At 37.4% G+C, this 18,112-nt stretch overlaps 1 protein-coding gene across 12 annotated transcripts in view; it reads left to right on the top strand.

Annotated features, from left to right (window-relative positions):
* Window positions 1-1,246: 1,246 nt before the first annotated feature.
* Window positions 1,247-18,112, top strand: part of TRPS1 (transcriptional repressor GATA binding 1) — a 272,585-nt gene continuing 255,719 nt past the window's right edge. For 4 of the 12 annotated variants that reach the window (XM_087962113.1, XM_026689706.2, XM_026689714.2 and 1 more), the window contains exon 1: window positions 1,615-1,748. Coding sequence is in view for 1 of the 12 variants with exons in the window: in XM_087962109.1 (XP_087818235.1) it covers window positions 2,746-2,755 (10 nt within the window). In the remaining 11 variants the exon portion in view is untranslated. Of the gene's footprint in view, window positions 1,749-1,986; window positions 2,756-18,112 lie in introns of those variants that run through there. The other 8 variants (XM_087962110.1, XM_026689676.2, XM_026689701.2 and 5 more) reach the window with 7 other exon arrangements.

The following is an 18,112-nucleotide window of genomic DNA, read 5'->3' as shown; positions in this document are numbered from 1 at the left end:
TTCCTGAGATTTGAAGCAGATACTTCACATCTGATCATATTTGATGTAGGGATTTTGACTTTTGCTGATTAGAAACTTTTGGAATAAACAGATCAAGGGTTCGACAAAGCTTTCCATAAATATAACTGGAGTCGATCAATCTCTGGCAGGCAGGGTCGTTGTGATTTATAACTATGTAGGTGATCGTCTCCTCAGGGGTTTATGGTTTAGCTCTTGCCTTTCATGTAGGGTCTCGCTTAGCGTTCCATTAAAAGAAAAGATCTGATATTGAAAAAAGGCCAACACCACTTTGCAAGGATCTTTCCAAAGACCAAGCAAATAAACCTCAAAGTTTGGCTTTCAAACCCTTCCAGCACCCGAGACAAAGGCTGACCCGGGTCCATAGGCATTTTCTCGCTGACTTTCTTCGGGAGGTCACTTTTGATCGGAGTGCAAGGCCACATCGGAGGGAGCCATGGGCTCCCACATTGGGCTGCCGGGAAGAGAAGTACTCCCAACTACTACACCTCCCATCCCAACAGGGGATGGAAAGTAAAGTCCTTGAGAAGATGCCCCAGAAAACTCCGGGGCTTCTATCCCAACAAGCGCAATGCAACGGAGCAGCATGACTGGAGCAACCAGCCATGATTCAAGGCGGAGCCATGGGTTGGGGCACATGCCTCGCAGGCAAGCGCTCCCAGCGACCCCGGTTCGAGACCCCCTTGTCCGCGTCGGGACTCAGCCGCCCCCGCCCCCTCGCCCCGGCGTCCTTTCAAACTTCCAGCGGCCAGGCTGAAAAACGCCCGCGGCTCTTTTTTTTGCCAAAGCGATGGGAAACGAAGGGGGAGGAACTCCCGAGCGAAGGCCTGCCGGCCGGCCCCCGCCATCCCCGCCGCTCCCACCCGCCGGCCGGCCCGGCCTTAGGGGACAGCAGAGCGGAGTGACCGGAGCCTCGTCGCCTCTCACGTCCCGGGGAGGAAGACGAGGAGGACGGGAGGGAAGGAGGGAGGAGGCGGTGGCGGCGCAGCAGCAGCAGCAACAACGGCGGCGGCTGCGGCGGCGAGAGCGGCTGAGCCGGAGAAGGAGGAGCCTTGGTCGCTCCGGAGGGCCGGGCTTAGGCCGTCCGCGGCCACAGGGGGGACGCCTGCACTGTCTCTTTAAGGGCTCTCCGGCTGGGGTGGCGCTTTCTCTCGTTCGCTCAGGCTCCCTTTGATATTAATAGTGTCGGTATCTTGAAACTGACGTCATGGTCGAAGACGGAGGTCCTGACAAGCGATAACACTTGTGATAAAGCGCGGAGCTCGGGCGCAGCCTCCCTTTCGGACGCTTGTTTGTTCCCCGCCGAGCCCGGCGCTCCCCCGCTCTTTGCTTAAAGCAAGAGCCGGGTGTTCCCCCCCCCCTCGCGCTTCCCCCTCGGCTTTCCACACACAGCCCCCCACCCCAATCCGCGAGGGGCGAGGAGGAAGGGGGCCCGGGAAGGTAGACCTTTCTTGTCTCTCCCTCCCTCCTCTTCTGCCCCCCCCCGTCAGCTCCTTAACCCTTTCTTCTTCTTCCTCCTCCTCCCTCCTTCTCCTTTCCTCCTCCTCTCTCTCCTCCTTCCTTCCTTCCCTCTTCCCCCCCCTCCTCCCTCCCCACCTCTTCCAAAATAATCCCAAGATCAACTCTTGTTGCAAACAACAGAAAGACGGTTCATGGCGCAAGCGGCGGTGCCACCATCTTTCCAGGCGCTGCGACCATTATTGCTCGTATTATTGCTGATTAATCAACAGGTAAGCCGGACCGCGGCTGCGGCCGCCCCGCCGGTGGGGGGCTGGGGGGGCTGGAGGTCGCGTGGTGAGGACATGCCGGGGGTGGGGGGCTGGGGGGTTGCTGGAGAGGAGGAGGAGGAGGAGCAGGGGCCGGCCAGCTCCAGAGCCGGAACGGTGTTGAGTAGATGCGTGAGTGTGTGCGCGGACTGGGGGGGAGGTGAGGCGATGGAGGGGCGCGCGGATCTTTTCCGGCTTCTGCTCTTCGCTGCGTGGTGGTGACGCGGGTGGCTGGTTGGGTTCCGACGCTTCGCCTCTCTGGGTTGCCGTCCGCGCCCGCGAAGGGCTGAGAGAAAGAGAGGGGGCAAGGGTGGGCTTGGAAAAGAGGGCCCGGGGGGGGGGTTAGCCTGGCCGCGTCAGCTTCCCCTCCCTACAACACCCCCATAAAGCAGAAGCTTGGGGAGGGGGGAGGGTTCAAGCCTCAGCAAAGGGGTGCGGGGTGGGCAAGGCGCCCCGCTTTTCTTCTTTTTAGATTCCTTTACCCGAAGGGCTTTTGTGATGAACTCGTGTGTCGATGCCTGGAAATTGGCGTCTTGGAAACTTGCAGTAGCCCGCTTCGGCGAGTCAGCAAAGGTCAAGTTCAGCAGCCGGGGAGAAGCGAGAGGGGGGAAAGCCCTTCCCTCCCATTTTCTCCTCTCCCCCCGCCCCACCAACAAGAAAGGAACTTCTCTAGCTGTGGCTTTGCTAATTCCCTTCCCCTCGAGAGTCTGCACTGCTTTGGTTTAATTCCCCTCCATCGGGAAAGGAGAGGTGCCCAGGTTTGCCCCCCTTCCCTACTTTATTTTGCTGGATTCTTTTTTTTTTTTTTTTTAAATTGTTTTTTAAAAAATCTTGTTGGCTAATCTTGGCCCCAAGACACCCCGCTCCCCCGTGCCTGTCTCCCCAAAGTGAGCTCCTTCTCTTCTTGGTTTTTAAATGGGAATCGCAAAAATAAAGCCGGACTCCAGAAGGATGATGCCACATGCAAAGTAGTAAGTCCTCCCTTCTCCTTTTGCTCCCCACTTTGGGATGTTTGAGAATACTTGGGTTCTGTGTGCAACTTTCCAGAGAGATAGGATGAGGAGAAACATCACACCAGGAGGGGAGGGGGAAACAAACAAACAAAAAAAAAGGATGAATATGGAATAATGTGTACATTGATGAGATGGGGAGAGGAAAATGTTTATTTGCTGAGCTCTTTTTCAGCCAGGAAGAGGACTTTTATGGTAATTTCATAGTTTAAAGAACTTTTTATTAAGAGCTTTTTAAAGACTGGGACCCCCTACTCATTCCCCTTGATTTTGTTCCAAGCTACTTTGTCTACTTTTTTTCAGTCACATTTGCTAGCATCGAGGACAGATTTCCTCTCCCCCCCCCCAAATCACAATGAATGGAGAAGTGCAAACTTCCTAGCACTTCAAGAAAGAAAGATCGTAGTAACTTCTGATAAACAGAGGGAGGAAGCTGGTGGGCTGGTGTGTTATTAAAGTTCCCAAGAAGGGGTTTTTCTTTTGGTGAGGGTGCTTTCAAACCTGACACTTTGTACCCCATGGGTCTCTTTTCCCCACCTCCCCTCCTCTGATCTTTGCCTTTGATCCTAGGAGAATGCTTGCTAGATCTCAGTAGCATTTTTAAGTTGACTGGTGCTCTTTGGCGAGGAGGGCTTCTTCCCCTTTGACTATTTATGTGGGCTCCCTTTGTTATTCTTCTGGTAAACAGGGTGCTTTCAAAGTTGGGGGGAGAGGAGGAAAAAGTTATACATGTACACATGTTATATGTGTACACTATTTTCGCTTCCTTCGGCAAATGTCAAACCTCTGAATTCCCTGGATTGAAAAGATTGATAGAAAGTGAAAAGTCAAGGAACAAATGATGGGGAGTAAATCAGAGAGAGATCTCATAAAGATTTGCTTTACCATTCTGATGACAGTTAGCAAGACATTTTGGAAAGTTGGAAGAAAATATAGTGTGTGTGTGTGGGGGGAGGGCGGAATACAAAATTGGAAGAAAACATAGTTAAGTAAAAGACTGTGTCTGCAGTGTCTAGCACTTTCCTGAATACCACACCAAGTTTACTTGTTGTAGTAAACAATCACACACTCAGAATGGCTGGGAAAAAATTGGAGAGCTTTTGATAAATCTTTGGCACAGTGTATACATTAATAGGGTTGTATTTTAATTTAATGTTTTATTTCCCCTCCCCCCTTAATACACATTAAAAGGAATCTCCCAACTATTGCATTGGGAATAGTTTATGCATTATTCTTTTGTTCTACGTGACTTGAAAAATATCGTAAGAATTGAAATATTGGTGAAGTTTTTAAGAAAACCCCAAAACCTCAAGTTACCATATAAAGTGCAAATAAGCGATAAAGGTTTATTGGAGAAAACAATAAAAATGTACAGTAGAGTTTCCTGAACAGAAGGCAATCATTGTCCTCATGTTTGCAATATGTCTGTTAGGTGAGAAAACCCTTTCAAATATTTCACTAACTCGGCATATTAAAAATCATTAAAAAAAAACCTTTAAACTTATGTTTTTGCTAAGTCTTCTGGCTCATGCAAATAAACTCTTTCATGAGAACACCAACTATTTCCTGTAAATCGTGATGCTGACAAAACGATCTGGAAATGCTATCAACGTTTTTGTAAAGTTTTTTTTTATGACTGGTAGTGAAAGTTTCTGACAAAGTTGGCTAACACAAACAAATGGAATACTTTAGCTCCTTTCCCCCTTTAAAAAAAAAAACAGAGGGGTCATTATGTTCTTTTAAAAAGGTATAACACCAGTTAAATTGTGGATTATGCATTTACCAGAGAGAGAGAGGCGCCTGTGCAGCTGCTTAACTTCATCTAAACCCTAAAATCTCTCTTGCACCATATGCTTAAATTTGCATGATGCAATTTAGAGATGGGATTTTGTTCCTATATTGCTGGCTGTTTCTTAAATGTGATGTGGGAGAGGAATGAAGAAGATAAATGTATTTTTTAATCAGTTAGGATTCTATAAAGATATAACTTAAAGCCTATAAATGTCTTCTTAGTTTTTCCAGCTTCCCAATTCTTTGATTTAGGAGGGGATGTCAGGTTTTTTTTTTTTTGAAACCTTTGATTTCAAACATGTAGGTTTTCTGGAATTCAAGCAAGCCTCACAGTGAAATTCTCCATAGGACTTCGATGGAGTTTTCTATGAATTAAGAGTAGGCTTGAGATGTAAGGCCTTGCGCCAATTTAGCCAGGAATTTTTGAATTAGTTTTTAAATGCATAAAATACGCAGTGCCCTTTTGAGATCTTGGGGGAATAGCATAGTACATACTTTATAAACGCCAAAAAGAGTCAGCTTTTATGGATGCACATATGTGTGTTTATATGCACACAATATATATCTTTGTATTTTTTTTTTGCTCTATAATATCTGACTTATCCATTTGCAATATGGGACTAAGTCTGTCGACTCAAAAGTAAGTCCTTCTGCGTTTACTGATGTATTTTTCTGTAAGCAGAGCATTTCAACCTTAACTAATCCTTTATGGTGCTTTATGTTTGTGGCATATATGTGTGTATATACCGTATGTCCATATACAGCATTTCTGCTCTCTAGTCCTGTTAATAAAAAATATGTAAAAACAGCCTTCTCTGTAAAAGGGTTTTTTTTTCCTTGGTAGTTCTTCATTTAGACCATATTTTACTTTCCACGCAGACAGACGGGCTTCGGGAATGCCTTAACATTTTTCAGACATTAAGGTCAGATCAACTAATTACTTCTTGCTGTTAAGGTATCTAGAGATAGTCCGGATAAATTACTCTTTTGCAGTTAGGAATCTGAAAAGTTAATAATTCCAGAAACTAGATCATTTGGGGAAAATATTTATTAATGGTTTTTAACATTGCCATTAAGCTTGGTCCCATAGTAAAGGCTTTAAAAATCAGGTACATTTCAATAGTTATTAAGATACTAATATCTGACTGACATCAAAAGTATCATCAGTATACCTTTTGTCCAAATCAATCAGATCTTACCTGTACGATACTAGCAGAGCTGATTGTCATAATGGTTTATGAGTCACACAATACTTCATTATAAAGTAAAATAATTAGGGAAGCTAAAGATAAAGTATTTTGACTCGTCCAATTTGAATTTTTGTCAAAAAAAAAAGTCTGTAAAAAAGTGAAATAAAATTTGTCGTGATACGTCTAACGTGCTTGGAACTCAATCTCAACCTAGAAACTTGTGGGCTTGGAAAATTTAAGTGTTTGGAGAATGTAATAAATGGATTTTTTTTCAAAAATACAAATAATCTTTCACATTAGTTTGGAATCAATGTATTAATTAACTTTAGATCTTGCTATATTGTAAAGTTTAAAGTTTTGCATACTACTTAAGTGGATACAAAGAGGTCAGACTGATTAAAGTCCCTGTTGGTATTATTTAATTTTATTTCCTCAAGAAAAGTAGTGTATTTCTGGGGCTTTTGGTTAAATTATCTGTCCAAAATATTACATTTTACATTACAAAATGGAATTGATTAAAATCAGGCGTGTACATTTTTGAGAGACGTGGAGGAAATTGTAGACTACCAACATTTTTGTGGTGGCTTTTTTTTGTGATTTGTGATTTCTGGGATGTCTATTGGTTGATTCAATTTCACCTGATTATTCACCTCTTTTTGGAAACTTCATGGAGTTTATATTTATAAGATATTAGTATCACTTCAGAGATATTGGTGAAAAATTCCACTTGATAATAAAGCTTCTTTAATATTTTCATTTCCTACTTAAATAACGTACTAAAAAGAGATTTACAAATATATCCATTATTAATACTTACCCTGCAGATTAGTGCACTCTATTTTTATGATTAGACAATAAGAAGAATACTTTCGGATTATAGTATTGATGAAACCCCGAAAAGAACAATTTTTAAAAATTATCAATTATTATTGAGTCTTGGGAAAGTTGGAAGCTACTATTATTGTCCCTTTTGCCTATATGTTGATTTTTTAAAAAAAACATCGAAAAAAAAACTATGTTTTCAACTTCCTCCTTATATATTGTTGCAACAGAATTATGATTTAGATTTGACAGTAAAATCTCCACCCAAATATATTCTATTTTGGTAGTTTCATCATTGTTGTCAATAAGGATAGAGAAAAGAAACCCAACTCTCTTGTCATACTTTTGTAAATAGTAATAAATATTTTTTTAAAATTATAGTTGTGCTTTAAAGCTTCAATATCAATTAATTACACAATAATACACATTTTTATTCGAAAATAAGTTGACTATATATAGAGGTTTTCTCCTAGTTTTAGTGCAGGGTTAAATGAAAATTATTTCAAGTAAACATTGGTAGAATGTTTTAACCCGAATATATTAGAGACACATTTGAATGCAGAGTAAACACCAATAAACAGAGAGGAATATTCTTCGGAGTAAACACATACAAGTTCGTGGAGCAAATCCTAGCAATCTATTACTAATTTCATCTCAAACCAATTTATTGCCAGTAAAAAAAATACTAAAACTCAATATACTCAATAATTCAATATATGTTTTTAGAAATACCTTATAGTCAGTTTTAAAAAAATTAAATTGTTTTTACAATCATAGAAGTATCTTTGAAGAAAACTTTACCCATCTTTGGTGGGACGCATTTTGCTGTTTTACAATGTCATCTCAGACATTTTACTTGTTCGTTATTTAAAAAGATACTGTAGTGTGCTATGATACTTGCAAATTATATGGTGCAGCGCCCCATGTTTAAGTAAAAGTGGACTCTCTTCGATGAAAACCAATCAGGGAGAAGAACTGTAGTGGGATAGTTAGAAAATCCTTATTTGAATTTATTCTATTTTAATACTCTCCCTTGTTTCTAACTATGTATTCCAGATAATTGGGTTTATCATTTTTATAAGTGAAGTAATTACTCACAGTTTGCAATATCTGTATCCATGCTAGCTATCTACTGAATTAGATTAAAATATTGTAAATGTGGTTTAATATATTTCTCAATAACAATATCAGTGGAAAGCTTGTGCTGTTTAGAATGATGCTATGTAAATTCCCATAACTTTTTAATCGAACTTGTAAATGTAGAATATGTATTGCTCCAGCCTCAAGAAATACCAATGAATGTTTCTAAGCAGAAAACACACAAACATACTTTATGAGATTTATGTAATTTTATGGATTTAGTACTTCATTTTAAAAAGAGTTTTTTATAGTAAACGATTCATTGAAACACCTTGATGCAGTTAGTTCAATCCTTTTGGTTTTATCTTCACACACACATACATGGACACACACACATACACATACACAAACACACTTCCAATCTGTAGAATTTCCTGTAAAAGAAATTGTTCGCCTTCTAAATACAGAACTACTTCCTCCCCTCTGAGTTGTAAAACATTTCTCTCCTATGAAACATTTCTATATTTTCTTGCAAAAATGTGGCATGTGCTTTTTATAAACCTGGCAATCAACCCTTTATAAGAGGGGTAGACACCTTCCTTGGTGGCTTTATTTATACAGAAGGAAACTTTCGTTCGCTCTCATTCTTTTGGTCTTTTCCCCTTGTTTTCTTTAAGCCGACTGACGTAATGCCAAACTTTGCTTTAACAGAACAGACAGAAGTAATTGGTAGCTTTTAACTTTTAATAATGTTCAAGATTTGTTTTAGTGGCCTAACTGCTATTTTGTTTAAAGAAAACTGAAGAAAAACTGGGCTTGATGCCTGAAGAAAGACCCTGTTGATGCAGTTATTTTTAATTTTTGCTATTCTTTTTTTTTTAAATGCTTTCCTGATGAGCTTTGCTGTAGTTCTCCAAATGCACTTTTGTGAATATCAGTGCATTTCAGGTTATAACAACATAAACTACTTATGAAAAAAAGAGAGAAAAGTGTCCCCACAAAGTTTTGAAATACTTTCTTATTTCTCCCTGTTTTCTCCTCCTAAATCTGAGAATTGATAAATGATTCGATTAGTCATTTCTTACTCTTGACCAATTGAAACTCCTCTTTAAAACAAAAAAAAATATTTTTACACCTGTTAATGTAAGTTTAAAAGAAAATGTAAACAAAAGAGAGGGGGAGCATTGCAAAGAGAAAGGACCATTCAATTTCTCATCGGCCAAACACAATTACAATAAATACATTAATTCTTCCCTTTTCTCTTCTTTGTTCCAATCCCACTCTTTAATAACCCTCTTCACCAGACAAACCTGATGATTTCTGAGAAAGAGAATATGCAGCCCTTCAAAATACACTGCATTTAATGGGATTATCCATATAAATCCAAACAATTTTCAAATACAGTATTTATGGTATGTTGTATAGTTAGACTTTTCACACCGACAGAAACATCTGTCTGTGCCCAGATTAGACAAGAGACAACTTGGTGAAGCTGAGGTTGGTGCGACTACATATGTTGGCAAACCTGAGTTATCTGTCAAAGGGCAAGTCAGCTTCTGCCAGTTTTTCCTTCCTTCAGGGGAGGTGCTCCACCCAATCAAAGGGACCCCACCCAGAGTGGAAAACTATAATTCAGTGGCACCACTCTTTCAAATGTCAGCTCTCCCTACGCTTCCATCTCTACACTTAACTTGTCTCGGTCTTTACTTTCATTTCAACATCCCTCCCTGCAAGATTTTTTTTTCATCTCCAGACAATGTTTCTCCAATTCTTATTTAGAGAGATAACTTCTTTTGGAGCTAATGCTCTAGCTTTAAGTGCCACTGTTGAATGCAGTTTCAGATATTTTGGGAAAGTCTTTTCAAATGTATTTTAGGTTATATTGTAAAAATATATTATTAAAGCCGTTTAATTTTATTATAAAATCTAAAAATGTAAGAGGTTTTCTAATTTTTCGTTCATGCACTTGTATCAAGAGTTGTTAAAGCTTCAAATTGTACTCATGACTTAGGTTTCTGCCTTTTTTGAAGATTATGGGAAAGATCTGTTTAATCTTGGTATTTAATGTTGATTGATATATAGATCAAGTTGTATATAAAATGTGTGTGTGTGTGTGTGTGTATGTATTACAAACAATATTACACACACGCACACATATATGCAGTTATTACTTTTACTTGATTTAATTTTATTTAGTTTTCAAATTTGAAAACAGTCTAATCCCCAAAACTGGAGATAATATAACATTTCTGTTTTAATCTTTTAATAGACTAGTTTCTATATAAAGTTTTAGTAAAATTGAATGGATGTTTTCTGATTATATTCAGTTTTGAGATTGCTTTAATCCATTTTTAAAGTAACATAAATTTTCTACCTTTCCAAGCAATGAGAAATCTTGGGGGAAAAAATAACTTGTGCAAAAGATACATAATAAGTATGCTGTTCTCTTCCCAGGATTGATAGTTTATTTGTGAGCTCAAAAGTGAAGGATGATGTAAAAAGTTCATCAGTCGAACTTAAGTTCCTGTAGAAGATTTACTTAAATGCTATGTTTCAGTTTTGCCTCAAACCATTTGAAACCATCTCTGGATCCAAGAATCTACCATTTCTGGGTTCCTGAGAGATTAAGTATGACAGTTTGTATTATATAATGAACAGCAGTATTGTTTGAACAAAGGTAGCATATTTTGATTTGCGTACATATTTTCATCTGGCAGTTGGCAGTAATATTGCACTAAAGTGAAAGGTTTAAATATCCCTTGATTTGGAACATATAGTACAGACGCTAGTGTGGTATTTAAAATCATGGGACTTTTCCTATATTGTGTGAATGTACAATATTGTATGTAAACACAATACAATGTACATTTCTTTATCTCATGTCTACATGTATACTCTTAACTATTACAGGTTTCACATCTATCTACTCACAGTTTTTGCAGTGATCCCTAAATTTAATTTCAGTATTAGTTTCGTATTTTGTGCTTTTATGAAAATAGCAAGTGTAGAATGAATATATCAAAACTTAAACTTTCCAATTGGTGGCACAGTTACCAAAATTATTAAAATGTAGTTTTGCTTTTCTCATCAAAGTTTCAGAATTATTATTAGCAACTGTGGCAGCTTCTTATCCACGATAACACGATATTATTTAACATTTGTTTAAATATATACCACAACCACAGAGTTAGTAAATACGTATGCAGAGATGGGTTGTGAAAAAAAATAAGAAACTCGGAGAAGCTGTACATGCTTGTGTAAATTATATGTGTCTGGTGTCAAAAACAGATCACTATAACACACAGGACATTATTTAGATTTAAATAGGCTTAACCAATTGCTTTTTAAAATAGGTAAACATATTTCCCCTTGTTGACCTCTCTAGACAAAAATCTGAGAAGAGTGATGAGATTTCTATTGCCCTGAAGGTCAGATAGCGTTGACTCCATTGGGGAAATAGGAGAGAGAATTCCTGAATGAATAGTTCTCCCACCAAAACTCCAGATGTTCAGATTGCTATAGCACAGCTTTCTTCTGGATATTTGCCAGATATCTTCTTTTATCAAAGACAGCATTGCAAAGAGCCTGCATTATTGTCATTGCTCTTTGAACTAACTGTAGAGTGGTCCTTATGATATTATGCTATTATTTGCATACTCCTTATTTTTTTTGTTCTGCGTTACTTTAATACCCAGAACATGGGACTCTAGAAATTGTTGCTGTTTATGTATAAAAATAAATGAAAACAAAAGATATGGGTATCTAAATTATCCGGTATAATATAGCATTCCATAGTTCTACTGTGAAATCTCTAGTAATTTAGTATTTATTTTGACAATTTTGAATATATGAATAAATAAAATGCCCAATGCATATCAAGATGTGTGGGTTTTTTGGTATGAGTCGAAATTTATATTGAAGTCCTTTAGATATTATAGGCAAGCATTATAGCATTTTCACGCAAGCAATAATTTGAGGGGTTTATGAAATTTATACTTGGCAGCCAAAAACACTAAAAAATAATTTGCTTGAAAAATTAATTTGTATGCATTATCCGAATTTGCTTACAATTTGTTTAATTCAGTTTTAACCAAACTTTTTGACTCGGCCAGTTTTGGTGAGAATCTTATTAAAATACTTGTTTTCAATGGATAATGAATAAATAATTGACTATTGAATCAAAGTCGGATTTAAACAGACCATATGATATATACTTTCATGTCATTTTGCTTCTTCTATTAAATTGAGAACTATCAAATTATGCAATGTGAATGTGTGTGCTTGTGTATGTGTGTGGGTATACGCACATGCAGAGAGAGAGGAGGAGGAGCAGCGTAGTGTGAAAAGCGATCAGTGAATAAAACATAATACTTGAACATTTGGGAAATACATTTTTGTTTTTCTCTTCTAAGAACTTTGGCTATAATACTGAGCAAGAGTCCTATAATTTTTTTCAGTGTGAAAAGCAGAGAGAAACATATAGAATGAAACACATTTTATTTTTTTCTAGTGAGCGAAAATGAACTGTTACTTATTTTTTTTTGTATTGTTAGGTAGTAAAAACCTTTTGATTAACAAAAAAAGTTATACTTTTGTCCAATTCTTCCCCCTTTTCTGTCATTCTTTACTGTGCTTTTATGGTATGTGGAAAGATAGATAAATGCATCTTTTCTAAAAACATATAGACAAATTAAGTTTCCTAATTTGGACCTATTTTAAAAAAAAGAGAAAACACTAATTTTGCTCTGTCGAACTTCAAAATTAGGATGTCAAGATGGTGGCCACAGTGGTATGATCAAAGCTTAGTTTGGTTTTTTTAGTGTGTCAATTTAATGTTTTTTCCATGATGTAATGAAAGTTTTGACTCCGGTAGTATTTGCGGCTCCCTTTGTAAAGTCATTCAGAATAGGATGTCTGTTGGCATGGAAAAGTTGAGAAAATTTTCAGGGAGATTAGGTTTTTAATGCTTTTACTGTATAGCTGTTTGTGAAAACAGGATACATCAATAAATAATGGCTTTGATATTTATGTTTGAGTTGACTGCCTAAATTGTTTAATGAAAAACAGAACATTGATATGTTCTATGACACAGTTGAGTATGGAGAAAAAAAATAACAGTGTGAGGTTATACAATACAAATTATTCGACATATATGTCACTTATTGTGATTCATTAATGAAATAATTGCTGAAGAATTGAAAACTTTATATCGCCTACAGTTTACCTGAAAGTTGGTCCAGTTGCTTTGAAGTTTTTAACTTTTTGTAACTGCATTCAACCCAGTCTTTTGATTAAACAGATTTTACATGATTTTCTTGAGATTCCCTAAATGAATCTCTAGCACTTTGTTTTCATTATTTCCTTTTCATTATTATTTGTAAGAGTCATTTTAGAACATCAGTGAGTTACTTTGTCCTGCTCTTAATATATGTGGACAATTTAACACAGGGTATGTCAGTCTTCCATTTTAATACAGGTGGATTTAATTAAGATGGCTAACCTCTCCTGTCACATTTAGTGTTAAGTCTAGTTGTCTAGTGTCTGTCTGTTATATCTTATTTCTGACTATTCCATACCATCTGATTTATGCAATATAGCAACCGCAATAGCACTTAGACTTTCTGAACGGTATTAGCTATTTATACCACCCCATAGTGCTTTATAGTACTCTCTGGACAGTTTACAATGTTAGTATACAACATTATATACTAACAATCTGAGTCCTCATTTTGCCAATCTTGGATGGAAGTCTGAGTCAACTTTGAGCTCCATCAGGGTTGAACTCCAGGCTGTGGGCAAAATTTGCCTGCAATACCCATTCTAAGTACAATGCCACCAGGGCTCCTGACAAATTTGTTCATATAGGTTTATAAATTTCAGTATTCCCAGAATTTGGGACACTAGGATGCCAGTTATATGCTCCATAGAGACTTGATATTCAAAGACTGCCTGCCTCATTTATCTTCAAAAGTAAGTAACTAATGAACTTCTGTAAATTTCTATTAAAAGAATCTTGCAAGTCTGAAAGTACATCTCTTCCCTATCCCCTTTACATTCCAAGAAACAGGCTTGTCATGCTTCCATTCCTTAAGCCACCTTTTATTGACACTGCCCTGGCTGTGGCTCTTCCTATTATTTCCCAAGGTCCGTGATGGCGAACCTATGGCACGTGTACCAGAGGTGGCACACAGAGCCACTTCTGCCGGCACACAAGAGGTCACCTGGAAGAGCCCCACTGCTCATGCACGTGTGCTGCCTGCCTTAATTGTCGGGTATCTGGCATGCATGTATTGGGGGCAGGGGTGCTTGGGAGATGTGCACTCATGCGCAAAAACACATGGCACAAGGGGATCATGCACGCATGCGCAGAGATGTATGGTGCATGTGGGTGCGGGCCATACCCACGCTCATTGCCTTTTGGGTGTTGGCACGTGAGCGAGCGTACGTGCAATTTTCAGCACAGGAGCCCAAAAAGGTTAGCCACCACTGGCCAAGGTCATTGTCACACACTGTTACAGTTAAGACAAATCTGGAGAGTTCCAAAATGATGGAAGGCTGTATACCTTGATCTTGCATCTGAGGGTTAATTAGCAGAAGCAATCAAAGGCCAGATAGCCGATATTAACAAACATATTTGAAAGTAGTTCAAGGAGAAGAACTTTTAAATTAACTATGCTAAGGAAAGATATCTTAACAAACTACTAATACAAGAAACATGCTTGTGCTATATAATGTCAGGAAAATAAGGGTGAAGGACACAAGCCTGTTTGGCAGTTGCAACTATGATGACATCCTAGCTCAAGTGGGAAGCACAAATGAATTAAAACCCTCCATCAGTAGTTCCAGCTCTCCTAATATATTCCCTAAGGACCCAGATAATAGGTTCATTTAATTTAGCAGCGAGTTTCTGAAAGGTATTAGCTATTTATTTATAGGAAGTTTACAGGTATGTTAAGGCAACATCCCAACCCCATTATTTATTTCCTAGTATTTGTTATTTCTTTAATTTACTACATATCTCATGTTTACTTAATATAATTCAAGGTGAAATGCTTGCTGAGGTGACCCATTCATATCAACTAGTCCAGTCCCCTGGAGTAGAACATCACATGACTATCTTGCTTGATATTTATTCTCTTGAACATCTCCTTGAGGAGAGACATTTCATTTGTGCAATTATTCCCAATAAAGCAGTCTTTAATTTATATCTTCCATGTGAACTGGAACCCTGAATATTCAAAACTCAATAAAACTTACATTGAGTTTTGAATATTCAGGGTTCCAGTTCACATGGAAGATATAAATTAAAGACTGTTTTGTCCCTCCAAGAAGCATGTATACAGGGGACAGATTTAATTGGTTAATATTGGAACCAATCCAATCTGTATAAAGCCCTTAATGAGTTGGATAATGTATTGATTATGTGCCATGAAATCAGTATCTACTTCTAGTGACTACATAGACAGTCTCTAAAATGATTTGCCCCAACTTCTCCCTGCCTTTGTTGGTGTATCCATTGCAGTAGTAATTGAGTCCCTCCACTTGGTTGTCCTTTTCCTCTCTTTCCTTCCATAGTTTCCAACATTCAAGTCTTTTCCAGAGACTAGGTCTTCACATAATCTCTCTATATCGAGATACTTTTATTCCGCTCATTTGTTCCTTGAGTGAGAATTTTGCATTGATTTGTTCAATGATCAATTTGTTTGTCTTCCATGGTATTCGGCAGTTTGGCAGTTCAACTGGCTCAAGTTGAATCAGCCTTCCATCTTTCCAAGGTTGGTAAAATGAGGACCCAGATTGTTGGGGGAAATATGCTGACTCTGTAAACTGCTTAGAGAGGGCTGTAAAGCACTGTGAAGTAGTATACAAGTTTAAGTGTTATTGCTATTCTCAGGAATTTTCTCCAACGTTGTTAATACTTTCTATCCTGCTTCTTCAAAATCCAACTTTTATTTTCATAATGTGTCACAATCCCTAGTTGTCCTGTCTGAAGTCAAATGTGTTTACTTTCAGATAGGTTGGTGTATCATGTATCTTCATATGATGCCCATGCATTCAGAGAATGCTCTTTTTTCTTCTAACAAAGCTAGCAACTGTTGACACTGTTCTTTGTGTCTGTTACTATGGATTTGTATTGAAGACTTTTTTTTAGTCTTGTATCTAAATTTTATGATAGTTGCTTGGATATTTTGTTGTAAATCATGCCTTTAAACAGGTATAGTGGGGGAACTAAAAAAAAAGTAATATTTTGGTTTCAAAAAACCCCTTTGGCTTTGGATTTTCATAGGCAGAAATTGTGTACGCATTTATTTATGAGTAAATCCATTAGATCAGTGCGATTTTTTTCCTCTGAGCATGCATGAGAAGTTATCTATCAAATTACTGACTCAGTCATAACTATTAATGCATAATTAACAATAGTTGATTACTTTACAAGCTTACTGGTAATGTTTATTGAAAATAAAGATAAAAGACTTTAAATATTAGAAATTCTAGGTATTGTTAATGAAGATTATGGGAGTGGCAATCTTGTGTTTTGCATGATCTCTAACCATGATAGCAAAAGTATTGGTAAGTTATCATTTTAGAACTGATGTTGAATAGCAGTGTATTTTTTCATTCAGTTTTTGAAATATATGGCATGTATTATGAATGGAAGAGTAGATTAAAAAAAGAAAGAACCTTTTTTTCTGAAGAAATTTAATGAGAACTATTAAAATGGTATCAATTTAAAATGCATATATCCTTCTTAAAGGAGGCTGCTTGAAAGTTTGTACTTCAGAAAACCTCAAATAGAAATTTTCCTTGGTGGAAATTTGAGCTGTGAGCAGATTTTTAATAGTTTTATTGTCACTAGAAATAGGTGACTGTCTGAAATGATCTCTAGTTTATTATGCATTTGGTACTGATGACAGACCAAAGTTTTTAATAGTGCATGTCTATTAAGAAGTGAAATTATTTGAATTCAGTGAGATTTATGCACACACAATAATACTGTAGACCATTGTTGGTATAGTGGTTAAGGCAGCAGGGTAGAAACCAGGAGATTGTGAATTCTAGTTCCATTTCAGCCATGAAAGTTGGCTTGGTGACTTTAGCTAGTCACTGTCTAAGCCCAACCCATGTTATAGGGTTGCTGTTGTGGAGAAAATAGGAGAAGGAAGAACTATTATGTATGTTTGCTACCTTCAGTTATTTGTATAAATTGTAATGACAGGATAATTATCCATCCATCCATCTGAAGGAACTTCCTTAAGAGTCTCTGTAATAATCTTTAGAATCAGTCAGATTACATAGTATTGTTTCCACAATTTTTTAGCCCGGAAGGAAGAATATGCAAATCTCAACTTTTCATTCATTCATTCATTCATTCATTCATTCATTCATTCATTCATTCATTCTAGCCCAGAAGGATGTATATACAAACCTCAACTTTCAAACACACACACACACACACACACACACACACACACACACACACACACACACACACACCTGTACATACATGCATACATACGCACACCCATACATACATACATACATACATATATACATACATCTGTTATTTTCAGTTTGTACAGGTAAAACTAGTTTGTGGACTATTTTTCTGAGCAGGGCATAATCGTTTTTTCTTTTGAAATATGTATGTATGTTTAGTTTTGGAAGCTTCGGGGCTAAAATCAGAGCAAAATGGGACTTTTTCAAGTACTTAAGTAAAGAGGCAATTGTGGAATTTGTATAGTGAATAAAGAAAAAATTGTGGTTGAAGAAGTTTCTGGCTTCAGAGAGTCTCTGGAATGTATTACCTTAAAAGAATCATACATAAATCAAGCTTTTTTTTTTTTTTTTTTTTTTTACTGACAGTCTCTAATAAATTTTCTTTTTCTGCTCATGGCAAAAATAATTTCAAATCAAACTTCCACAATAGAAGTGCTATAAAATTTTTTGATAGAATTCCTGACGTTATTTTAACCAGGACTGTGACTGGCAAACTTACTTATTTAAGTATTAAAAATTAACCTTAGTTTTGCTTTTGGCAATTTGTTATTGAAGACAGAAAGGGGGGAAGGGTTGTTTGATGGATAACAGGTAAATCTTTTTGACTTTCAAAAAGAAAGACTAATAGAAATTGTAACTTGGTGAACTAATCATACTATAAAAGGAAAACAAATCTGCAGGTTTTTAGTTTTTTAATTTAAAACTGAATTGTCAGACTAAACCATTTTACCAAGTTGATGAGTCTCCCTTATTTCATAATTTGGCTTTGGGTCCAAAGGCTGATATTGGGAGCAAATTATCTTGTCTACTCTTATTATGAATTTTGGTTTGCTCCATTAACAAAAGAGTACTTTTTTCCTGAATAAGTTCCTAATTAGCTGACACAAACCAACTGCATGTACAACAGAACAAGATTTAAGTGCTCCTTGTGAAGCAT

The sequence above is a fragment of the Notechis scutatus genome, chromosome 3 (assembly GCF_049901735.1).
Source record: "Notechis scutatus isolate UNSWTSFEM ecotype Mainland chromosome 3, rNotScu1.2, whole genome shotgun sequence".
Classification (NCBI taxonomy): Eukaryota; Metazoa; Chordata; class Lepidosauria; order Squamata; family Elapidae; genus Notechis; species Notechis scutatus.
The sequence above is the reverse complement of the archived record's forward strand: the minus strand, read 5'-3'. Positions and strand labels throughout refer to the sequence as shown.